This window comes from Talpa occidentalis, unplaced genomic scaffold (genome assembly GCF_014898055.3).
Source record: "Talpa occidentalis isolate TD23 unplaced genomic scaffold, MPIMG_talOcc4v2.1 talOcc4.12, whole genome shotgun sequence".
Taxonomy (NCBI): domain Eukaryota; kingdom Metazoa; phylum Chordata; class Mammalia; order Eulipotyphla; family Talpidae; genus Talpa; species Talpa occidentalis.
In genome coordinates, this window is record NW_023601212.1 from 3,084,101 (window position 1) to 3,108,989 (window position 24,889).

The 24,889-nt window shown below is 43.9% G+C and overlaps 1 protein-coding gene across 1 annotated transcript in view; it reads left to right on the forward strand.

The window, feature by feature from the left end:
* Positions 1–24,889, forward strand: part of CNTN5 (contactin 5) — a 657,624-nt gene that overhangs the window by 588,372 nt on the left and 44,363 nt on the right. The window contains exons 20-21 of the mRNA XM_054692969.1: positions 9,767–9,925; positions 15,945–16,094. Of these exons, the coding sequence (XP_054548944.1) occupies positions 9,767–9,925; positions 15,945–16,094 (309 nt within the window). The remainder of the gene's footprint in view (positions 1–9,766; positions 9,926–15,944; positions 16,095–24,889) is intronic.

A 24,889-nucleotide genomic window follows, 5' to 3' on the forward strand; every position in this document is an offset into this window, starting at 1 on the left:
TCATGAACATGACGATGAGAACATCTCGTGTTTAACCATGGGTTTTTCAAAATGGAATTTTCAGTTTAAAATTCTCTGATATTCATTGATTGCAACAGTACATTTTAACTAAATCCCAAATCTCTGTCCAAAAGTGATGATTCCGTTATCTTATCGGTGAATTTTAAATCATTTAAATAATCGTTGTTTTTTGTGTTTATTGATTTGGCTGTTGGCGTCTAGTCAACCTGCCGTCTTCTGTCAGATTTCCCATTGACTTGTCATTGTTCGGTTCCAAGGGATTTATTGGATAATTAGATATTGTTAGCGATCCTCTTTGCGAGTTGCTTATGCAAATGTAGCCAGTCTGAGCACAGATAAGGAAGTATTCCAAGTTTAATCCTTCGTAACCAGAGGTGTTCTCTGTTATCCTTTGTATTCTTAGGATGATTCCAGTTGCAGGTAGCATGAAGCCTGACTCAGATTGGCTTCAGCAATCAGGACACTGACTCTCACAACGGGTCCAACACAGGTGTTTCCATTGCTTCACCCAGTGTCTCGAGCTTTTTCGGGGACCAGGTTGATTCTTTCTCTCCACTGGAATAAGGTTCTTCTCATTCTACAAATCTGTCCTCTTTCTATCAGTTTGTCTTGAAATATAGATGACATAAAAATTTCCTATGCATCTTACACAAAATACAATTCTGAGATTGTGGTCAGAAATGGAAATTCAGTAGTTTTTGTCACTTCAGCAATCTACATTTTTTTCCCCAACAAACATGCCGGAGTGTGCGTTGCTCACTGACGTTGAAAGACCCCAGTAGCCTGTTGTTCAGTTGTTTAGAAACACACCGTAAGGTGGATCCTTATAGCACTCAAAAAAGATGAGAACGTAACATATTTAGTTCTGTTTTTAATATATGTTGGGTTTGTTCAGAATAGTGCTGTGATTTTGTAAAGGTATATCACTCTTGTATTTGGATTGGTCAGAAGTGAAATGTGTGCAAAACAGTTCAACAGCTATACTAGTCTATCAAGTTCATCAAAATCATTCATTCATTCATTACAAATCTATGTGCCACATATTGGACTGGGCTTTGTGCCTGTGACAGCGAGCCAAGCCCAGGCTTCCCGAACCTAAAACTCCAGCAGGGAAGCTGCCATCCACCAGGGCCACAAATAGGGAATAAGTTCCAGCTGATTTCAAATATGATTACGAGGCACACGGTGTGCGTAACAGAGCAGTTGTCACCAAGGCTAGGCAGGCCGAGAAGTCCACCTCAAGAAGTGAAAATTGAAGCCTAAATGGATGCTAATTAAATAAATCAAAGGGCAGCGGTTTCCTGCTGAGGAAACAGGTGAGGCAGAAAACAGGTAACCGTTGTCATCACAAATATCATGATGACAGAGATGGAGGACAGGTTGAATTTTACCAAATAATGGAAAATAAAATTGGTTTTGGAAGAACATGATTAGAATTTTTTTTTCTTATTCCCAATCTTTACTGCCCTCGGTTTAAAAAAAAAGGTTCTTCTCATGTGACTGAAAACAGTAGGAGAAAGTTACTTTTTTTCCCAATTTTTTTAACTGTATAATTACGACTGAGGTGACATTGTAGAACACTGTATATGATTTGGGGGTGCAGGGTCATACCTTTTGAGATGCCCATTACCGTACTTCCCCCAGCCCCAGAGCAACTGTCACCCTCCACCGTGGGCCACTGGCCGCACCCCACTTTATGCTCTAATCCCCACACGCCCCCATCAGTAGCCTCAGTACTGCAGTCATAATTCTAGGGTTTGCTTTGCTCTGCTCTCTCTGTAGCTCACGTGTAAATGACGTCATGTGGTGTTTGTCTTTCTCTTTCTGACTTACTTTTCTTAGCACCCTCCCCTCCAGCTGCACCTAAGTTTTCACAAATGGCAAAGCTCATCCTTTTTTTTAATAGCGGAATAGCCCATTGTGTGCTCACACCACATCTTCTTCATCCGCTCCCTGTCCTGGGCACGCAGGTGGTTTCCATAGCGTGGCTGATACAAACTGCTGCGGTGTCTCAGGACTGCCCGTGTCCCTTTGGACTAGTGACTTTACATTCTTCAGTCCTAGGAGTGGAATTCCTGGATCATGTGGCGGATCTGGTTTTCATATTTTGAGAAACTTCCATGTTGTTTTCCACAGGGGCTGGACCAGTCTCCTTTCGCACCAACAGTGCATGAGGGTTCCTTTTTCTTCACGCCCTCACTAACACACCTTGTTTCTTGGCTTTTTGATGTGGACTATTCTCACAGGGGTGAGGTGATATCTCACTGTGGTTTCAACTTGCATTTCAGGTGTCACTTCATATTAGCTTAGTAAATTGTAAACAAATCGTAGCATGCCTGTTAGACTTCCTGAGGAACTTAATGATGGTAAGGAAGTATCTGAGAAGAGGAAAAGACGTAATTCTACATGAGGTTGGTTTCTGCCAGCCTGGTATGTCAGTGGCATGTCAGGGGACACTTTCTTGTATAAAATAAAGATAATGTCAGTGACACCATGCTTCCTGAATAAGAGTGTACCTTAGGTCTTTGTATTTTATTCAAAAGGTGCAAATCTCAGCAACCAGTTCTCAGTAGGCATCAGTGTGTTGTACTATAAAGAGTCTGTTCACATTGTTGACTATTTTTAATGAAGTCCTTTGTCATTATTTATCTATAGCCTCAAAGAACTTACAAATTGGGTCTCTGCGAATGGTCCTTTCCACTGGACAGTTCACTGTGAATGATTAAACTACATGCTAAAAGTAAAAAATATCTTTGCAGCCTGGGTTATTAAGTTCATTTCCCTGCATCAATCTGGTCTTCAGACAGCAGCTAAGCCCTATCCCCTCAGCCTCAGAAGGGCGTGTGTCAGCTTTTGCTTCCGCAAATGACTGCCAGGCCCTGTTTCCTGTTTCTAATAACATGTTCCTACGTGTATTTAGAAGTGGGAGGTGTTTGTTCCCAAGAATACTTACGGGCTTAAAAATAGCACCAATTCAGTGTACTGTAGCATATTTGATATCAATTTTTTCACTTTAGTTTTAAACAATTTGAGGCAAAGACCTGTTTAATGTTTCAAATCCCAACAAGCTTAATTTTTCATTTATAATTCTGTGTGAGAAAAATTGCAAGAAAGCTCCCCCCAAAATAAATAAAGACAAAAACAAACTAAATAGATGTATGATGTTTTGAAAAATAATATATACCAACAGGGATATTTGTTGAATCAGTAGGTGTCAGAATTAGGCAGAGAATGTTGCTTTAACGTGACCAGATGCAGGGAGGCACTAGGGAGGTCTTTTTAAGACTGACTTGACGTAAAGGGCTGGACAGTCATGCACAGGAATTCTAAAGTCTGGCCCTACTAGGTACCATCTTCCGGAGAATGGGGAATAACCTCACAAGATTGTGATAGACCTTCAACTTCTTGTCTGTACCACATACTTTGCCATAAGGTGCTTTGAACAGGAAATAGCCCCCCACGAGTTAAGACTAAAACCAATTTTAACTTCAACTCTTTTTCTTGTTAAGGCCGGAGGACTCTTTTGGACTCATTTTGTAGGGAGGAGTTTTCCTGCCTCAAGCACTCCTTCCTCATCTGAAAAAGAATAGGGTTGAACTAGGGGACTTCAACTAGTTAAAAAACGGCAGCTCCATGCCTGACTGTTATATGCCATCTTATGTTCTTGTTTCATGTCACCAACATAACAGAACATCTTTTAAGGTTACCAGATATAGTTTACTTGATTTTTGGCTTTAAAAGTAAGTGGCTTCTCAAGAGTCGAGCTTTTTCTTCTTCTTCTTTTTTTTTTTTTTTTTTTTTTGTATTTTTTCTTTTCTTTTCTACTGTGGTAGTGTCTGTTTATAACACTGCATGTTTTTTTAGGAGTATGTGTTCATATCTGTTCATAGCACCAAAGTCCCCATAATCCTCATTTATTCCCTTTTCTTCCCCAACCCCATTCAATCCTTCTTATGGTCTCAATTCTACAGTCGTATTTCTGGGGTCCATTTCGGTTTTGTTTCTCTGTACACATTTGAGTGAAATCGTGGTATTTGGCTTCTCCTTCTTACTTATTTTGGAGAGCATAATCCCCTCTATTTTCATCCAAGTTGTTGTTAATGGCAAGATTTCAGCCTTTTTCGTAGCTGAGTAGTATTCCATTGTGTATATATGCCACATCTCCATCCATTCATTTGCCATCGGGCACTTAGGTTATTTCCATCAGTTGTCTGTTGTCAGCAGTGCTGTGATGAACAGAGGAGCGCAGATATCCAAGAGAAGAAAATTACCTAACTGAACATAAATTCATGACTTGATCTGACAGCCATGCTGGGAAGGTCTTGACTGAAGATAAATTGCATTCATGAGAACATAACTTCTTGGGACTTTTGTAGTTTATCCTTTGCTTAGCTAGCCTCATTATGAAGAAATGAAGAGTCTATGAACATTTTTCCAAATTGCTTATTTTCAAATAAAATATTTATCTTAATGTTTATACATAATAGCACGATATCCCAGAGAGGGGAGAGCATTCCCAATCCCTGCCCATCTGACACTAAGTTGTTATAGCTAAATATAAAATTGATGAGATTTCTGCTAAATGAGTGGCATCTGTATAACACTTAGACACTGGCTACTGTCACACATTTGTCATATCTAAGGCATTTATCTCATCAATCTATTTCTCAAAGATGTTGTGAATAAATTACCTGTAAAAACCATTGAAAAGAAAATTTACTCCCTGATTGAAAAAGTCAAAAGATGGCAACAATACAGCCATCGTTAGTTAACAGGACTTAAAAGCAATAGAGTGATTCAATTAATAGACTTACTAATTCACTCCTCAATATAAACAGAAAGAAAACTGAAGCCAACACTCAGGGTGTAATGTCTAAAAATATTTTTTCTCCATAGATAAAGCATTGATAAACCAGTAATAATATAATAGCCATAAATCATGCGTTCACTTTTATTGTGTTGAGGGTTGTATTTAATCTGACTTAAAAAGATAAATCACATCATTAATTTTAGAATATTTTTACAATAGCATTCTCATCATAAATCTTTGACACAGAGACTTAGAAAAATCATCTGTCTGTAGGTTTTAATGCTCTGTTTCTGATAATGAGGAGCTTTGTTATTCAATCACATGAAAGGTTTATTTTCTTCATCATGAAGCTCTTCTGTCATTTCTGTTATCATCCCACTCCAAGCTTAAGTGAAAGGCCCTGCTAATTCAAATGTATTTTGATTTAATAAAAAATAAGAGGCTATCATATTGGATCTTGTCGCATATAATGACCTTATTTTGGAACATTCTTTCATTTGTTATATAACGTTCCAGACTCAAAACTTATCTCCTTCCATCCTTCACCCTCCTCCCTGCTGTCTTCAGCCTTCTTCCTTTCACCTTTAAAGTAAATATTTGTTTTAGATAGACAGATAGACAGACAGACAGACAGACAGACAGACAGACAGACAGACAGATAGATAGATAGATAGATAGATAGATAGATAGATAGATAGATAGATAGATGCCAAGCATCATTTTAGGTATTCAGACAAATGGAAATTACAGAAAAGTAATTATACCCAAAGTCACAAGTCTTCTACTGGGATGTAAAATAGACTCCTAAAGCCCTTGAGCATCACATGATCAGGGACTGGCATTTGTTTGTGTGAAAGCTCTGTCTGTGCCACAATGGGGACTGGAACCCAGCCTTGTCCTAGAACTCACCCCCCGCCCCATCTCCCACCACTCAGACCAGTGCTTTGTGCACACTAGGCATCCGGGAAATGTTTAAACAGAATAGACTTAGAAGAGTACATACCTGTCACAGTATGGACACTCTCTTTACAATATGGCATTTAAAAATAATTGTAGAAGAAATAGTTATGATACAAAACTGGAAAACCCAACCAGGACTAAAGAAAAAGATTTAAATTACATCCATACTTCTAAGCAGTAACCACCACGGACACATGAATGCATTTCTTTCCAGCCTTGTCTTTGCATATTTGGCAAATTATTACTTGTATATTTATCTTTATATAATTTTGCATTCCTCTTCTTTCATCTCTTGTAGAAACATTCATTTATTAGTGTTAAATATTAAGCTGTTTAGTGTCTGCCTAATAGTTTATCATAAGATTTTATGCTTTAAACATTACATGATTATTGGACAATTAGTTATTTACAGTGGTTTGTAATTATAAATAATTGCAGAGTAACAATCAGAATCCCGGGTACATAATTTTTTTTTTCTGTCACTGATTATTTTGCTAATGACTAAATCTGAGAAAATAGTTACATATAGGGGGAAATACTTGGGGTTTTGTTCATTGTATTGTTTTCCATTTTTGGCTCCAGATGAAGTCTTGGTTAAAAAAAATCTAGAATAATCATTACCTATTATTAAAAGAAATAGACCTCTCTTTATAATTTAAGCATTTCCATAGAAAAATACACAGAAAGGCAAATAGTTTTGGTTGAATGAATAGTTGCTTTCCTCAGTGTCTCCCATGAGGCCTCACACAGAGGTGTTACTAGAGGCTTTTGAAGAGATAAATGAGCAGATTGGATTACGTGGAACAGTGTAAAGAGCTTCATCAATGACTGTCTTGACAGGTATCCCCTTCGGGCACAGTGGCTGAATTTCCTCTGTATCTTCACAGCATCTTGTAGGGCCCCCGACATAGTCCCTGTCTGTGGCAAGCCCAAGCTATTCTGAGTTTCTCCCTTTACCCACGGCTGCCCCCAAAACTCAGCGGCTTTCAACATCCGACTGCTGTTTGTTCCCACAGTTTTGGCCCAGCCTGGTCCTGTCATGGCTGCTCCCCCACACCTGAGCCCCCCGAGGCCTGAAGGGGAGTCATTTGAAGGCTTTATCACTCACCTGTCAGGGGCTGCACTGGGTTGACTGGAGTGTTGGGGGGGCGGTTGTGTGGGATCCCCCATCTCCAAAGGGCTTGGAGAAAAGCAGCCTCAGCCTCCTCAGACTTCTGGCTGGGAGCTGGCTCTTCCTGTGTGCCCCTTCGGAGACCTGGGATGAGCCTTCCCTCCAGCCCACGGCGTGTCACAGCCCAGCCCGATTCCAGGAGGGCGAGTCCCTGGGCACGGGAGGGCACGCGGCTGCCAGGTATGGGGAAGCCGAGGTCCCCGCACTTTCTCCAGCCCCATCCCCGTCGCTACCCCACGAGTGAATTGCCTTTTCCCGGCACACACTTGCTTTCTTGCCTTCCCAGGCAGTGATGAAAGACGGAGCTGCATGCCTGGCTTCCCCGGGCACAGCAGCCTTTCCTCAGGCGAATTCAAATCTCAGGCAAGGTCATTAGAGTAACTTGGGCAGATCGCTTCTCCCTGAGATGGTCTCTCTGATACCCACTGCCTAGCTCCACACCCAACAAATAATGAGATTACTCGTGAAAGTGTTTGATTGTTTTTACTGAACAAGCTCTTAGAAGTGTCAGTCCCTCTATAACATTGGGATCCTATGACGCGCCTCACAGTGACGTAGCAATGAAGGAACAAATTGATATTTGCAAAATGCTGGGTGCAGGGCCTTCATTCGGTGAGGATAGGATTGCTGTTGTTATTATTATTGTTGTTGTTAATATTTTTTATCATTATGTCCCATACCCCTGTCACAACAGTCTCACGCTTGTGAGGAATCCTCTCAGCACCGGGACATCATCCGTTCTCTTCACCTGGCAATACCCACTATTCAAATGCTTTGAACATCCTGCAGACGGTGCAGCAGACCTACTCCCCACGGGCCCTGATCTCATCAACGCCAATAATCATACCTCCGCTCCTCTCCCGATAAACACAAATTCTCCCTCAAAAGCATCTTATACTCACATCACAAACTCTGTACCCCCACCCCACGGGGTCCTAGTCCGCTGTCTTCCCTCACAGTAACCCAGTTTCCTTGAGGATTTGCTTGGAGTCTAGTCAGCCAGCACCATGCTGGCTTCGCTGACCCCTGCTTCTCCCCCAAAGCCGTGACACCCCATGCCCCTGGCCCACGCCGGGGACGCCAACTCCCAACCTGGCCAGACCCTCCTCACGGCCCCCGCTGGCCCTAGGCCTGTTCCTCGGACCTTGCCGAGCCGGTAGGTTCCGATTCAAAATGACGCGTCCACCGGCTGGAGCTCCGGGCTCTTGCAGCACATCTGCTCTTTCCTTTCTTCTCGGCTTTGCTCTTGTGCGCTGTGCTGCTCCGGAGCCTCCCCGCTTCTCTCCAGCCCCCAGGCCCGCCTCATCCAAGAACCTGCACTTTTTGTAGATTTTTCATCACTTCTTCACCTTTTAGCTAAGATCAAGCACAGATGTTTTCCCTCTTCAGTGAGACAAGGAGAAGCTTCCAGAAGGAGCTCGTCTCAACCTTCCTTCGTGCATTTCAGAAACTCTCTTCGCTTTGTTTCTTCCTTCCCCTTAGAGATGAAGCTGCCGGCGCTTCCCACGAGGCTGAACCCACGTCCCCACCCGGGCCACTGTCCTGACAGACTCCCCACTGTCTCCTAAACCTGCGTCTCCACCGACCACCTCTGGCTGTCCTCGGGCCTCGTGAAAGGCTCCTTTCTCGTGTCCTACAAATGGCGTTGGCTCCACAAGCTTTTTTCTTTTCTCCATCTCGTGGCCCCTTCCTGCTCGGGGTTCTGTAGGCAGGGGCCTTTGTGACTGCGCAGACCCCGCCGCGTCTTGTGTCTCAGGACCAGGGCGGCCCTTGGCTCAGGCTTCGGGATCTCCCGGCCCACAGGGCAACCGCCGCCTCGCAGCGAGCTTAGCAAATGGCACCTGAGAGCACTCCAGGGTGTGGGTTTGTGGTTTGTTTTTTTTTTTTTCATTTAACATAAAAGCATCTTTGCAGCGTGAGTTGTCCACACTAGAGGACAGAAAAAAAGCCAGTGAGAAAACTGGCGTTTCTTGCGAGCCACTGAAATGTGCACAATTCTGCGTACTTTGAAGGACTCTTAAGAAATCACTGTTTTAGAAGTAATGACACAGAGTAGATTTCTCCTCTGACCAGGATATGACTGTTTCTTGAATCTGGAGCCTGCAACACGCAGATGTTCTTATACCCACCTTCATGACCCAAAGGGAACAGACACCTCTGTTCGCCTCCCTCCTGCTCCCACTGGGGAAAAAAAAAGAATTTAATTACGTCTTGCTTTTAATTCCCCATGAAATATTCCCATGTCTCATACACACCATTCGTTGGCCTGAACTATTATTATGTTGAGCTTCCGTGTCCCGCTTTGGAGCGTAGGCGGTTTGATCGTCTTATCACTGTGCTGACACATCGTCGATTTCCCCAGCGCGAGGACGACAGTAAAATGCTCTACACCTGTCACTTCCAGTAAGGACGGGGCTGGTTTCGTTCCCACTGCAGAGCCTCTGCCCCTGTTCCTGCCTCTGGAAGCGATGATTGATTTCCACAGCCATAGCTGATATTGACATTAATATCCTCGTGTGCTTCTAATTGTTTCTTCTTTTCCTGTAGAATAGAGTGCTAATTGGTCACTGCCTCCAAGCACAGGATGTTGGGGGGGGGGAAATCAAATTTATAATTAAGTTACCCCCCAGAAATCATGAAAATCAACTTGCGTCCCTTGACTTTTTACGGTCAATTTTCATTACTAAATATGTATTTCATTAAGACAATTACATACTTTGATTAGGTCCTTATTGGAAATAGAATTTCTCGTCGCTTCTCCTCATCACTTGTACTTAAGTTTATCTCCCCGCTCTTGCCTCTAGGTCCCCCGGGCCCGCCAGGGATCGTGATCGTCGAGGAGATCACAGACAGCACGGCCACGCTCTCCTGGGGCCCTGCAGCCGATAACCACAGCCCAGTGTCCTCCTACAACCTGCAGGCCCGCAGCCCCTTCTCGCTGGGCTGGCAGACGGTCAGAACAGGTGAGGGGCTCGGAGCCACCTCAGGCACAGGCACAGGCGGTGTGCGCTGGCTGTGGCACTGGGGTCATTCTGGATTCTGGAAACTTTGTTAGGTTTCACCACTGGGGTATGTTAAATATCGTTTGCTTCTTTTTTCAAAACCCAAGAGCCTGCTCCCTAGCTTTCTTTCTATTTCCCTAAGGAGGGACCACATTATTTTTGCTTGCTTGCTTGCTGTTGCTTGTGGAAATAACTTCAAATTCACATAGAGGCTGCCAGAATAGTACCAAGATTTCTGTCTCAGCCCTCAGCTTCCCCCAGTGATAACATGTTACGTAATAATGGTACGATTATCAAATCAGAGCTCTTGCACTGGCATAATATTATTGACTAAACTTCAGAGTTCACCAGTCTGATACGCACTTTGTTAGTATACAGTGCAAGAACATTCTTTTTTTTATTTGTGCATACAAGAACTGGGGTGCAGGCCAGACATGTGGGGGTGAGGGGATTCCCCAGAGACAGAGTGGGGAGTAGAACAGGCGGATCCACTGAAATACCCTTTTGAGGGGAGCAGCAGGGAGACAGGAGAGGTCCGTTGCGCCATGTGGGTAGCTCCCTGGCCAGGGATCGAACTCGTGGTGTGCTGCAGTGGCTGCAGATAGCTTCACAGTGCTGCAACTTAACTCCTTCTGCCACCAGGGAGGCCCAGTGCAATAAAATTCTATGAAATTTATTACTTAAATTCAAGTAATCACCAAGATTATCAGACACTATTCCAGTTCACTACCCAGTTCTTTGTGTTGCCTTTTCTTTGTGTTTACCTGTGTTATCTATACAAAGAAATCTAAGATAAAATTTTATTATTTTTTAAAAATAATGTGGCAGTAGGTTTTATTTTTTAAAATAATGTGGCAGTTAATATCCATCATTAAGATATCTGTATTAGCATTGTGTTATTTTGAAAACTGTTTTCTTTCCTGATGGTTTTCTTTTCATGTTTTAACTAAACCTTCTGTCTCTCCAAGTATGGCTGTGTGCACGGCTGGTGAAATTATAGTTACTTGATAGTTAGTAGTTACTTATTTGACATGCTGGTATTTAAAATGTGCACAATATGTTTATAAAACGTGGTCTTCAGAGCCGTTGTCTATACTTAGCAGGAATTTGTGCTTTTGTTTTATTGTCTGTCTAAATATAAATTTGATTTACCTATTTAGAAGTGAAGTGTAAACTGAGCACAGTAACTCATAAAACTCAAATAATTACACGGTTACAAGGCTGAAGTGCCCATTTTATTGCTTAAGAAATTAAATATGAGTAGAAACTTACTGTTGTATGAAGTTTACAGTTTAGAGGAAGGAAATATATTCACCTCTATCCAAAATATTCAGGTTTTTCTTGACATTTAGGATCCTACATTCATTTGTAGAATTCAATTTGATTACCATGGCACTGTGCTGCGTATGGTGCATATTTATTTTAACCAGAAATTGTAAGCATTACCCTCATGCCTGACTGTTTTAACCTTGCGATACCTCTGCAACCCAAGAAATTGAGGAACCCCTAAGTTCCATGGATAATTCAGGAAAGGACATCTAGCCCTAAACCTACTCTACCCACTGCCAGTTACTCCTGGTCTGCATCTACCTTGGTCCATCTCTTTCTACTTCTGGAGGGGGGGGGTGGAATAGAGAGATTGAATACACAGGTGAGTAGGCAGATGAAGAGATAGGTGGCAGGTAGGCAGGTAGGTAGGTAATATATAAGCATATATACACAGATAGATTTTTAATTAGGAAAAATTGAAAACCATGTGTGTGTTGGTGTGTATATATAACAGAGAGGGCCTAGGCATTTACACTAAATGTTATTTTTGGGGTTTGTTTATGTTTTAAAAGTCTCTGCTATGAAGTTGCAATTTGAACTTTCTAATATAATTTGAATGCCTGAAACATTTTTAAGCTGCACATTCTTGTTTAATTCAGTTCAGCAAGTACGGTGATTATTTTTTAAAAAGTCTCTTTGTTGTACTGTATATAAGGAATCAGGGATTTTTCAAAAATACATTTCTGCACTCACCCTTGATAGTAACAGGACTCTAGCAAGAGATCGCCTCACCTGCGGAGGTCCCTCATTTCTCCAAATCTCAGCACTTCGAGCACCTGCTGGTGGAGGCTGGCGGCCTCCCAAGGACAAAGTCACCTTTGTTTGCTCTTAAAGTAGCTGCCTGGTTTCAGCCCCGGGTGCAATCTGATCTCAACTTCTTTTGAATCTGTGGTATAAAAGAGATCCCTGATTCCTCATCTAAGTCAATTCTGAAATAGTTCTAATGCAGAAATATTTATTAGGAAAAAGAAAAGATGGGCTTATAGTTTAAGCTCTCTGATAAAGGCAATGTAGTTCATAAGCTAGTGATATAAAAAGCTTAAAATTCCTTGACGTACCAACATGAATTCAAAGAGAGTTCAGGTTTTGTTTGTTTTGTTTCCTGAATATATTTTATCTTTACGTTAATAGAGAAGAGTGCATACGGGGGACTATGAATAACCCATACCAGTCTGAAAATAATAGCCAATGTATAAAAGCAAAGGATCTAAAGTAACATCCCACTGGTCCAAATTCAAAAACTACATAAAAAAATATGCAAGAGGGTAGATGAACCAAGAGTTCTGAAGAAGATTAATTGCATAGATTCAATCCCTTATTTCTTATTTTTAATTTTTTCACCTTACATGTTTTCAAAAGTGTTAATACTTTCAACTCATGCCTTTACAATTATTTTGCAGCCCTTTTAAGTTTATCAGTGAATCTGGAATTTATAAATCCTTTTTTCCTTTTTATTTTTTAAATATTTATTTATGCATACAAGAGCTGGGGTGCAGGCCAGAGGTGTGGGGGGTGAGAGGGTCCACCAGAGACAGAGTGGGGAGCAGAACAGGCAGATCTACTGAAATCCACTGCCGAGGGGAGCAGTGGGGAGACAGGAGAGGTCTGCTGCGCCATGTGGGTAGCTCCCTGGCAGGGGATTGAACTCATGCTGCAGAGGCTGCAGATAGCTTCATAGGTTGCATCTTAACCCCTTGTGCCACCGGGGAGGCCCCAGAACTTTTCTTTTTTAACATAAAGCCTGAAGTAATTGCATCAAGATGAAAACAGAAGTTAACCATGCCAGCTCTGATCACAGCTGGTAATTTGAACTTACGTTACTTTCATTTATTCAATAGAAGTTGATAGAACACCTTCCAGGTAGTGTTCTAGGCACCTGGGATAGATCAGTGAACAAACCAGACCGAGCCCCTTACCCTCGTATAGGTTATTAGCTCATGGATTAGGACAAATTACAGAGACCATAATAAACATCTATTAAATTCTCTGATAGAATTTAATGAATGGAGAATAAAAATAATTTGTAAGGATATCAGAGCGCAATGGTAGGGGCAGTGTATTAGTCAGGTTGGGTTGCTATAACAAAATACCACACACTTGGTGGTCGAAACAATAAAAATGTTATTTTTTGACAATTCTGGCAACTAGGAATATCGCATCCGGGAGCCAGCAGATTTGATTCCTGGTTAGAGCAGTCCTCCACCATCGCAGACCAAAGCCTTCTGGTGGGGAGAGAGAGTCAGCTGTCTGGTGTCTCTTCTTTTACAAACACTAATCCCACCACATTATGGCCTTGCCCTTGTGACTTCATTCGACCTTAATTACTTCCTCAGAGACCCACCTCCACATCCAGTCACACACGGACGATGTGGCTTCAACACATGCATTTAGCGGGCACACAGGTCAGTCCATAACAGGCTGGTGGCATTTCAAAGCAAGAGGTCAGGACAAGCTTCATTGAGAGCGCACATCTGAGTGAACACGTGGGGGAAATGTGGATTTTGCACTTCCAGGAGCTGGAGGACCGACAAGGTCTAAAGGCATTGGGAGCATTTGAAGCAGGAGCTGAGGAGACCATGTGGGCAGGAGCAGCATGAGCTTTAGGGAGCACAGTAGGAGATGAGTCTGGAGAGAGGTTGGCTGGACCAAGTCATATTAGATTTAGGCTTCCAGCCAGAGAGCAATGGAGAGACACTGGAGGGTTGGTTCTGAGATTTATCATTTAATATATTCATTGAAGTTATATTGCAAATAGACTATGGGGGAATCACATAAACTGGTTAGGGAGCTATTATAATGGAGAGACAATGGCATTTCAGAATGACAGAAATGGCAGTGGTAGAAATAGTGAGGGTTTGGAAATATTTGGAAGAAAGAGTCTGCAGGATTTCCTGAAAAATGCATTGAGGCGGGTAAGAGAAAAGTAATTCAAGAATGACTACAAGAATGTTGACCTGATCAACTCCAAGGATAATGTTACTTTCTACTGACACAGAGAAGCCTACATGGTTGGAATCGATATGGGTTGAGAGAGAGATGAGGAGGTCAGTACGGGGCATATTCTGTTAGATGCATATATTAGACATCCCAATGGTGATGTCAAGTAGCTGGACAGAAGGGTCTAGAGTTTAAAAGAGGTTTCGGATAGAGATGTAAATTAAGAAACTGTTGACTTATAAATTCTTTCAAAGTCATGAAACTGCTTGTCATCTCCAAGGAGATATGTCTAAAGAAGGCAAGAGTATAAAAATATAGCCCTGGAGCCTTCCAACATAAAGAGTTGTAGAGAAGAGGAATCATCCAAAGGACACAGAGAAAAAGCAACCATTTTGGTGAAAGGGAAAACCTCAACCATGTGAAATCCTGGAAGACAAAAGGATAAAGTATATTACGAAAGAGAATTACCAGTGGGAAGTGCTGCTGAAGTGTCACGTAAGAGAGTGGGTCATGGTGGACCTTGAAAGTGGCAGTTGGAGTAAAAGAGTGGGCAGAAGCCTGACACAAGGGCTTGAGAGAGGGAGGGAGAAAAGTTAAAATAGACAATTCTTTTAAGAAGTTGTACTACAAAGGGGAAGTGGTAAAAACATAGTACTCTGAAGTCGGAGATGTCATAACGTGGTTTGTAGACTGGAGTGAGACAGAGGAGAAAGGAATTCAAGTTGAATCCAAGATTTGGGCTGCAACATCTGTAAGAATGCAGCTGTCATTCACTGGCTGTTAAGCACTGCAGAAGTAGTTTGGGGAATTTAAGATTGAGACGCTGATACCAGGCCATTGAACAGATGAGTCTGGAATCTAGGAAACAGAGTTGTGTCTAAAAATTTTAGCAGCACCAGCATATAAAGGATATGGAAAACCTTGAAAGTGGGTAAAGAACCGTGGCGTAGGAACACAGGAAGGAATCAGCAGAAACTGAGATAACCTGGGTGATGAAAGGAAGCCAGCCGTGGAGGCTGGACAGGATAGTCAGGCAGGAGGAAAGCAGAAGTTACCTTCTGCAAAGGATTTCAAAGTGAAGGGAATGATTAACGGTGTCAGAGTTAGATCAAGTAGGTTTTAGTAATAAATTACAAAAGAAAAAAATCTTTTCTTGCGAGAATTTTGAGATCTGCTCTCTCAGCAGCTTTCGAATATGTAATACAGCCTTATAAACAGTCACCACTAGACATTTTATCCCCATGACTTATTTGTTTTATCCATGGATGTTTGCACCTTTGAAACTAGGTCTTTAAATTAGAGGTACGCATGCTACAGCTGCTATTTGGAATGGCCAAGGGGCTAAGCATGTTTGCCAGAATGGGGATGCAAACTTCCCTAGAAATTGAAGAACTATTTGCTTCAATGAGATCATTTATTGGTTTCTTATCTGAGGCTGAGGGCTGACAAAGTGCTTTTTAGTGTAGCTAATGGCAAATTATGGCAATTATGTCTTAAAAGGACATGAAAAATGCCAAGTAGCTACAACAGACTAAGCCATGTGCAAATGCCTGCTTCCTGTAGGTGGACGTGGATCTTACAGATGAGCCTGGAGGTGACACCACGATGATGCTGTATGAGGAAGTGAGCTTCAGCCTCCTGGACATCCTGACTCCCCTTGGGGACCGCTTTCCGGTCCTCCCGATGATGTGCTATATCTCCTTTCTCTCCCTAGTCCCAGAAGTCATAACCGGGGACATGGAGTCAGCCATGGCCGTGGAGCTGAACCCCTGGGTGGAATACGAGTTCAGGGTGGTGGCCACCAACCCGATCGGGACCGGCGACCCCAGCACCCCCTCACGCCTCATCCGCACCAACGAAGCAGGTGAGAACCAGACCCTGGGCTCACGTTGGCCTGCGCTGAGCACTTGGAAAGGGAATTGAATTAACCATGGTGCTGGCTTCCCTATAACTTTTCTGATTCATTTACTAGACATCATAAGATGATTTCCTTTTCTATAATTACTTCACTTGCTTTGAGATTCTTTCTCCTTGCTTTCCCATAGATAGGTGTCCACATGCTTCAATTTCCTACTGATTCTTGCACCCTCCTTCAAATTATCATAAAATTGCAGCGCTCCTATACACACTACAGCAATCCCATGAAACTCAAGAGAGATTAGTTCACTTTTTTTAGATTAGTCACCTTCAATTATAGCGCACTGCCTCAGAGGCCTCGTGGAGCCCTCCACGATCTAACCTTGCTACACTTTGCAGAGACGTAGTTTAATTCAGCCGACTACCTTCTGGAAATCTGTGTGCAAAACACAGACCCTTCGGCTTGCTTCCTTAATGTGTCTGTTGTTAGAATGCAGAAACTCCAGTAACATGTCTCTAATGACTACCTAGAGGAAGGTAATGGTTTTAGTGAAATATGAATTCCAGTGTATCATCCCTATCACCTAGAAGAATAATAAAGGGATTTGTTGTAATCTTTCATTGTGTTGGTAAAATTTGTATTGACTAAACTTTTATGTCGCTATAAAACTGTATATTAAGAAAGCTTAAGGCACTAGCTTAGGCACACATATGAAGTCAATAAGGATGAGAACAATGTGAAAACAATAGAGAATGGGGCTTGGAGTATACACTGCACATATGGGGAGGGGAAAAGACAAATTGCAATGTCTTTACAGTCAATTATAGCTAACCCCATAACAATAATACACTTAGAACTTAAGTGATCCGATACTGGAATTCTATTTTATGTTTCGCTGTTGTCTTCAACACCTAGAACAACGTGTGGGACTAGTTCTACATATATCTTTGTTGAAAGGTTAAAAGGGAATATTCCTTTTGTTTCCTTTCTATGCTCCTGTCCACAAGACCAAGGTCAGAGACACATGTGTGTAGAGGATTGTGAATTAACTGCGCCCATGTGCTACCACCATTCTAGAACGGGCAGAAAATGTGACTCGTGGCTTCTTACTTAAGCAAAGGTGATAGTAATTAGAATAAACAATCAGAAGGTTTTTTTTTTCCCTCCTAAACAATATTAGGTCTAATTTTATAAAAGAGAGAGAGAGAGAGAATCCCAAGTGGGTCAACTAACTGCCTTAGGTGCAAATAACCATAAAAAAGGTGTTAAAATTGTTTCCATATAAAACTGAGCAGCCAAGAAAATGAAAGCTAAAATAGCCTAAATGTGTTGGGAAAGACTCCGTCACAGAAAATCCAACTTCCCTGCTTTTGTGGTTTGCCTCTTACACGTTTCCTGCTACTTTCTCAGTAGTGTGGATTTCAAATTGAACATTGCCTGGTTGTGTTTTCCGGCATTCTTGAAAGCGGCCCCCTCCACGCCGTGTGTGCCCTCTGTGCCCTCTGTGCCCCGCGTGCAGGTGGCCCCTCATTAGGAGCAGCGGCGGCCGGTCAGGTCTCGCGCTCAGCGCGCTCGCTGGGGTGAAGACTTTGCTTAGTGTCCATTGTGTTTAAACAAAGGTGAAGATCATGGTCTCCTTCAGAGCCTCTCTATAAAAATTCATTCTGAAAGTAAATAATCCCTTTGGGATGAATAATCCTTTTAAACTTTTTATAGTATACATCTCACGCTATTAAAAAGCATTTAAGCAAACACCTTCTTTTCAAGCTGAATTGGTTCAGTGTTAGAGAGACGTCACCCTCACCTGCTGCTTCAGGTCCTCAGTCCTGCAGCGCCTGTATGAGGTTGTGGGGGTTCTGTGTACATGACAGGCTTCGCTCCATGAGACCCTCGTAGAACACAAGAGGAAGAGCATGGAAATGCTGCCTGCCTCTCATTCTGGAGCCGAGGGATGCTGGGGCTGGAGGCCGTGCTGGGCCCACATGCTGAAGTCCACGCCTGTCCGTCAGGGGGCCCAGGTTAGAGGACACACCTGTCCTGAGCGTCTCAGCCCACACACTCGGCCTCCCTTACCTCGGTGTTCTCTGTTTCAGAAGATGACCCGGCTCTGATGGGCCAAGGAAACACAGCTGCTTGCAAAAGAAAAGAGTCTCCTACTTGGGCCCGTGAGTTCAAGCGTTTAGGGCCCTTTAAAAATCTCTTATTTATTAGAATATTCCAAATCCCAAAGCAGCTTTCGTAAAGCATTTTTACCTTAAAAATACTCCTTTCCCAAATGCCAAGAAAAGCTAATTCTTCTTTGAAGTTTCCAGTGACAGAACAGTCTTAGCAGTCAACAAACACAGGTTTAATTGGTTCTGTTTGAGCTGATTGTTAGGATGTCAGAATAGTGAATAAATAGGTATTTTATCTTAATATGTACTTTTCATTCATTATGTGTATAGTACAGTTTGTTGCAAGTTTCAGGTGGAGAGCTAGACAGACAGGTAGAAATATTTGTAGATCTAGACCTACACACACAACCTTGCGTGTAACCTTGGAAATGGTGTCATCCAACCAGTGTGTGGATTTGGGGTAGGATGATAGAAACGTCTCTGCCATTTAAAAAGTCGACTCGCAAAGAGGGGCTCATATTAAGGATTTGAATCTGGAATATACCCTGGTAGAAATGGGAAGCTATGGAAGAAGAGATACAGCACTTAATTTATTTAATCGAACTCTGATATTCTACGCGGTCCGTAGTTATGACGCTCATCGCTGGAAGACAAAGGAAAAGGGGAGTCGAGATAACTGCGCAGCTTGTAACTGGGGAGGGCTGGCTGATCTGTTAGCTTTGCTCTGCCTCTGGCCACCAGCGGAAACAGGTATGAGTTAGACTTTGTTCAAAAATGTTTTCTCACCTAAGATAAGACGGAGATAACCGCATTCTGCTCCTCAGGGTCGTGGTAGCAAACGCGGTGGTGCAGGTCAGGCCCGCGGCCGGGCTAGTATTACTGTTGTCTTTGTCATGGGGGGTGGGCGGTCCAGGGGCGGTAAATGCCTCATTACTGTATTAAATGGAGATTTAAACCATCTTAATTGTGACTGAGCTGATCGTTCACCCCGAGGAAGGGTTCCAGGTTCCTGGACAGCCGCTGATGCGGTGAGTGGCATCGCGCTGGATGAGCAGCAGCTGGTGCGGGGTCTCGGGGAGGAGGCACGGCCTGGCCCTGCGCCATGGAGCTCTCCTCCAGCCCGCGTGGCTTGGGCTCAAGAGAACCTTTTGGGGTGCGGTGCTCAGAGCAGAGTGTGCATTTCCCCCAAATATGCCCCCCGCCAGCCTCTGGGCTGACCTCTCTCCATGCGGCTTTCCTGGCGGCCAGGCCTCATCCCTAAGAGGACTGGTGACTGCGCCCACCTGCAGCCTTTGCCTGGGCGCTGGGGGCACGGCGGGAAGGGGCAGGAAACACGCGGCCTGGTGGCCCAGGCTGTGCCGAGGGTTCCACGTCCCAACTGCTGGGAGCGCTGCCATCTGGCCTGGCAGGACAGTCTCGTGACCCAGGCGGAGACTGTCACCCCTGCCTGTGGCCACGCAAGCAAATACACATTCCTCCATTCAGGAGACGGAGGTCCAGCCGATCCCCTGCTCCTCTCCCCCCGTCTCAGCGCAGGCTGACTCCAGGGCTGTGACCTGTCCTTGCTTTCTCCACCCCCTGCCTCCCAGCTGCCGCCCACAGCCTCCCGGGTCACGGTGGCAAGGGTCGTGGCTGCGGCATCGCGTGGGCAGCTGTGCCCCTGCGCGATCCCCCTGGCTGGGCCTTCCCAGTGGGCAGCGGCGGCTGTCAGGCCAGCGAGCCCGCGAGGCTGCCTCCCGGGTGTCCAGCAGGCAATCCCCTGCTGTCCGGCTAGCCCTGCACGCGCGGGGTTTTCCCAACAGCCACGCCGGCCTCTGCTCCCACAGCACAGCGTGGGGCTGCCCTGAAGCTCTACCACCCCCAGTGTCCAGCCCGTGGGGGGCAGGGGCAGTGTCCTGGGCGGTGGCTCCCTGCCCTGGCCACCTGGCTGGAGGAGGAGGTGACGCGCCAGGGGAACCACAGGCAGGGTCGCAGGAAGCGACAGCCTCATCCTCAAATGTGCATTCCTGGGCTAAAGTCTGAGGGAACCGCGGGTGTGTCAGCTCGAAATGTGCGCTGCGGGGCTGATAGGCAAGGCCGGGCAGCTGGGCTTCTCTGTGTCCAGCTGTCTTGGGTCCCGGCCGGCCAGCCCCACCTCAGCATGTCCAGGGTGTGGGACTCATCCCCAGCCCAGAGGAAAACGCCTTTGAGGCTCGGTGACGGCCTCCTTCCCTGTGGTTCTCTTCCCCCTCCGAATGGGTCTTGCTTTGCTCACATTTGTATCTTCACAGTCTTTTCCATAATCACCTAGGAATTTCGTTGAGTTCAAAAGTTATGCACGGAGCACAATAAAATACTATTATAACATAAGATGGCACTAAATTAGCTTTCTCTGGGGGTATGTGGTTTGCCTTGAAAATGGTATTTAATGGGGCTTTGAAGGTCACGCCAGATAGGACTCAGACAGAGTAATTTATAGGGGGATGGATTAGAAAGTCCACCGTGGCCAGACAGTGGGGTGTGCAGAGAAAAGGCAGAAGGTTATAGGGCTTTTAAAGGTCTCTCAGTCTGTGTCTCTAAGAAAATGTTGTGTAGACAATTTGACGCATTCAGCTGAAATAATTGAGAAAATCTAAAAGAAAATACTATTAAATGGACATTACAGCTTTCTTCAACCCAATGAGTAATCTAATTATATTATATAAAAGAAATGGTTCTCGGTAACATTACGAGGGCAGAAATCATGGCAAGCGCCAGACCTCTAAGACCAGATCTCAGCAATTAGGAAAAAGAAGATAAGAGCACGGCTCATATCACAGGCAGTATTTTTAAATCATGAGCCCACTTCGGTATAGACAAGTCTTTTCTACAAAGTATATTCAAGAAACAGGCCTTCAGCTTCAGAGCCACTTTACAAGCAGGGATGGTGGCTTTAACAGCTGCTTCTATGAGAGAAACCCGGCTAATCGTGAGGTGCGTCGTGTTCTGGAAAGTTGGGAAGAGAGGGAGGAGCAGTAGACAGCACGACCGAGGAAAGGCCACTAAGAGGCTGCCGGCCAGCCAGTAGGTGCGAGGCCTTCAAGGTCTGCCTTGTCTTCTGGTTCCCATAATGTCTTTCACGTGTGACATCGTATGTGACACCCTGAGTGGTCATGAGTCACAAACCAAATAACAGACTCTAAGCACTTGGCTTTTGTTGTGTAATTGTAGAGAACGTTTATCACCATTGTAGGGGGGGGTTATCACCACTGTAGTAAGGGTTTATCACCTTTGTAGGGAGGTTTTATCACCATGGTAGGGAGGGTTCATCACCATGGTAGGGAGGGTTTATCACCTTTGTAGGGAGGTTTTATCACCTTTGTAGGGAGGGTTTATCACCATGGTAGGGAGGGTTCATCACCATGGTAGGGAGGGTTCATCACCTTTGTAGGGAGGTTTTATCACCTTTGTAGGGAGGGTTTATCACCACAGTAGGGGGCGTTTATCACCACTGTAGTAAGGGTTTATCACCTTTGTAGGGAGGTTTTATCACCTTTGTAGGGAGGTTTTATCACCTTTGTAGGGAGGGTTTATCACCACAGTAGGGGGCGTTTATCACCATTGTAGTAAGGGTTTATCACCTTTGTAGGGAGGTTTTATCACCATGGTAGGGAGGGTTCATCACCATGGTAGGGAGGGTTCATCACCATGGTAGGGAGGGTTCATCACCATGGTAGGGAGGGTTCATCACCATGGTAGGAAGGGTTTATCACCATGGTAGGGAGGGTTCATCACCATGGTAGGGAGGGTTCATCACCATGGTAGGGAGGGTTTATCACCATGGTAGGGAGGGTTCATCACCATGGTAGGAAGGGTTTATCACCATGGTAGGGAGGGTTCATCACCATGGTAGGGAGGGTTCATCACCATGGTAGGGAGGGTTCATCACCATGGTAGGGAGGGTTCATCACCATGGTAGGAAGGGTTTATCACCACTGTGCAGACAAGAAGACAGAATTAGAGCGTTTGTAAAACTGAGGCAGGTCGCCCAGCATGCGAGTGGTAGAGTTGAAATCCTAAGCCAGCTCTTACTGCAAGATGCTGTCTACCACGTTATCTTTCTCCCTCTCCCTTCTTGTCTCCTCAGTCTCCTCTTTTTAGCTAAGTACAGCAGTTACTCAATCAAATAGTATTTTATCATCCTCTGCTCTACTTCCTTGAGGGCTCCATCAATAGAGTAAGAGACTGTGAACCCCACTCGCCCATGCTCCTCTGCGCTCCTCACTGTTACCATTTATGACAGGACTCATGCCAGGGAAATCTTACATTGCCTAAGAGAGCCTGGAAACATCTGCGACATCAAAAATCGTATATTCCCTCGACTTCCAAATTAAAACAAATTGAGCCAAAACTGAAATCATCCCCATGGTACTAATCAAAACAGTGTTAGCCAGATTTCCAAAAAGGAAATTCTGTCTCCAGATCAGATGTGTTGGCCCCGTTTATCCTACAAGACTTCACCATTTTCTCTTTTTCAAATCGAAGTAGATACTAACAATAGATAATGTTAAATCAGGATATTTCCAGGCACTGTGATCAATAATCATAAAAATAACCTTCAAACATAGGTACAATTATTATCTCCATGAGGCGACCGAAGGACAAATAGGTTTGGGCATATTTTTAGCCAGTCACCTTGGAGGGTAGCAACGATATTCCAGCCCAGGTCTTTCTTCCTCTTAGCCTTTTTACAAACCACTTTATCCATCATACTGATGGGAATAAAAGCATTGCTTGAACCCTTTAGGAAACACCACTACTTTTTTTAAACTCTTTAACTTTAACTCCTTCTATAAAGTGAGTTTAAATGATCGAATCAGGTAGTTGAGACACTTCTGTGCAATATACTTGAGTTAAACAGGAAGAAAATGATTTCAGAATTTTCCTCCTTACGGTCTAAGCAGCCTCCACCTTCTTCCATTCCTCTGTGCCTTTTTCCAAACCAGTTGCTGAATTGCCTCTAGCTCCTAAATTACATGACCTCCCACAGGCCTCTTATACAGCTGTTTTGTTTAATGAGCTATGTAAACATCTACTACAGATGTTGGGACTATTTCTAGGAAAAGAAAAGAGAAGTTGGTAAATGACTTCATCCCGTCTTGTGTAGCCGAACTCTGGGTGAAGCTTGTCGGTGGTGGGGTTGACGTTGCTTGCACTGTTACATGGAAAAAAAGCTCTTGCCATCCACGTGGACAGCCGTGCACGCCCGCACTGAGGCAGAGCACTACAGTGGGTCACGCCACATGTTTACAGAAGCATTTCCCACGTACGAGGCGAACAGAGACAGGTGTCTCCATTTCAGCACGCCGGCCAAGACCATAAAGCAGCTAGGCAATTTGCAGCTGTGGCCAAAATATTAATCAAATTATCTGTTCTTGAAAGAACAATGTTGAGGAAAATTGGGAAGCGCAGAGTTTAACCTGCTCACCATGCGGAGAAGCTTGATTCTCTAAGCTAATAAGCTCATGACATTTATCATTAGCTGACTAAGGGAGAAACGCATGGAGCTGCTTAATTCTAGATCAGGTTATCATAATTATGCTGAAAATATATTTGGCTTTAAAGTAAATATGTATTTCTGTGAACTCAGTGAAAACATTTATTAGGGGTTTGATCGTATTAATTTTATGCTTTGAACAAGAATTACAGAACTTTTACACCAGAAGGGCTATGAGAAATTAAGTCAAATCCCTACAAATCATGAATAGGTTGTTTTATAAATAAAAGGGTATAATTAAAATCAGCGGACTCCAAAGCTTTGACGGAAAAATAATAGCTGTGTGCCACCAACTGAAAAGCAAATGAATGAGTGTAAGCCCCTTGATCACCTGCATGGGGTTCGGAATTTTAAACCAATTAGATCAAATCCTCAGCTCAAACATGGTGACCCCAACTCGGAACACAGTGCCTGAGTCACAGCTGCTGATGTCTTCAGTTACTTGGTTGGTTCTTCCTAGTTTTATTGAGATCATGTTGCCGTAGCACTGAGCTAGTTGACAGCGTATGACTGTGTACACAGACACACCTCATTGTGTTGCTCATTGCTTCTGGCGCTTCACAAATAATGTGTTTTGTAGAAACTTAAGGTTCATGGTGACCTTGTGTCCAGAAGGTCCATCAGCACCATTTCCAGTATGCGCTCACTTTGTGTCTCTGAGCCATATTTTGGTAATTCTCGCAATATTTCAAGTGTCTTCATTCTTTTTATGTTGCGCTGATCTGTCATCAGGTAGCTTTGTTGTTACTTTTGTGGTTGCTTTGGGGTGTCAGGGAATGCACCCGTATGGGATGGAGACTGGACGGATAAATGTGTGTGTGTTCTCACCACTCCACAGACTGGCCGTTACCCCATCTCACATTACCCTGGGTCTCCCCTGTTTTGATCCCCCCTTTTCCCTGAGATACACTATTGAAATTAGACCAGTTGATACTAGAGTGGCCTCAAGGTCTTCAAGTACAAGGAAGAGTCGAGAGTTTCTCTAGAAATGATTCCGCTTCCTGAGGGAGGCTTGTCAAAGTCACAAGGGCCCGAAAGCTCGGCCTCTTGGGCCGCCAAACACTTAGCCAAGCTGTAAATGTAAACGCAAGGAAATGTTCTTGAGAGAAGGTAAAGTGCTACCCCAGCGAGCTAACAAATGATATGATGGCGAAACAATTTTATTTCTGATG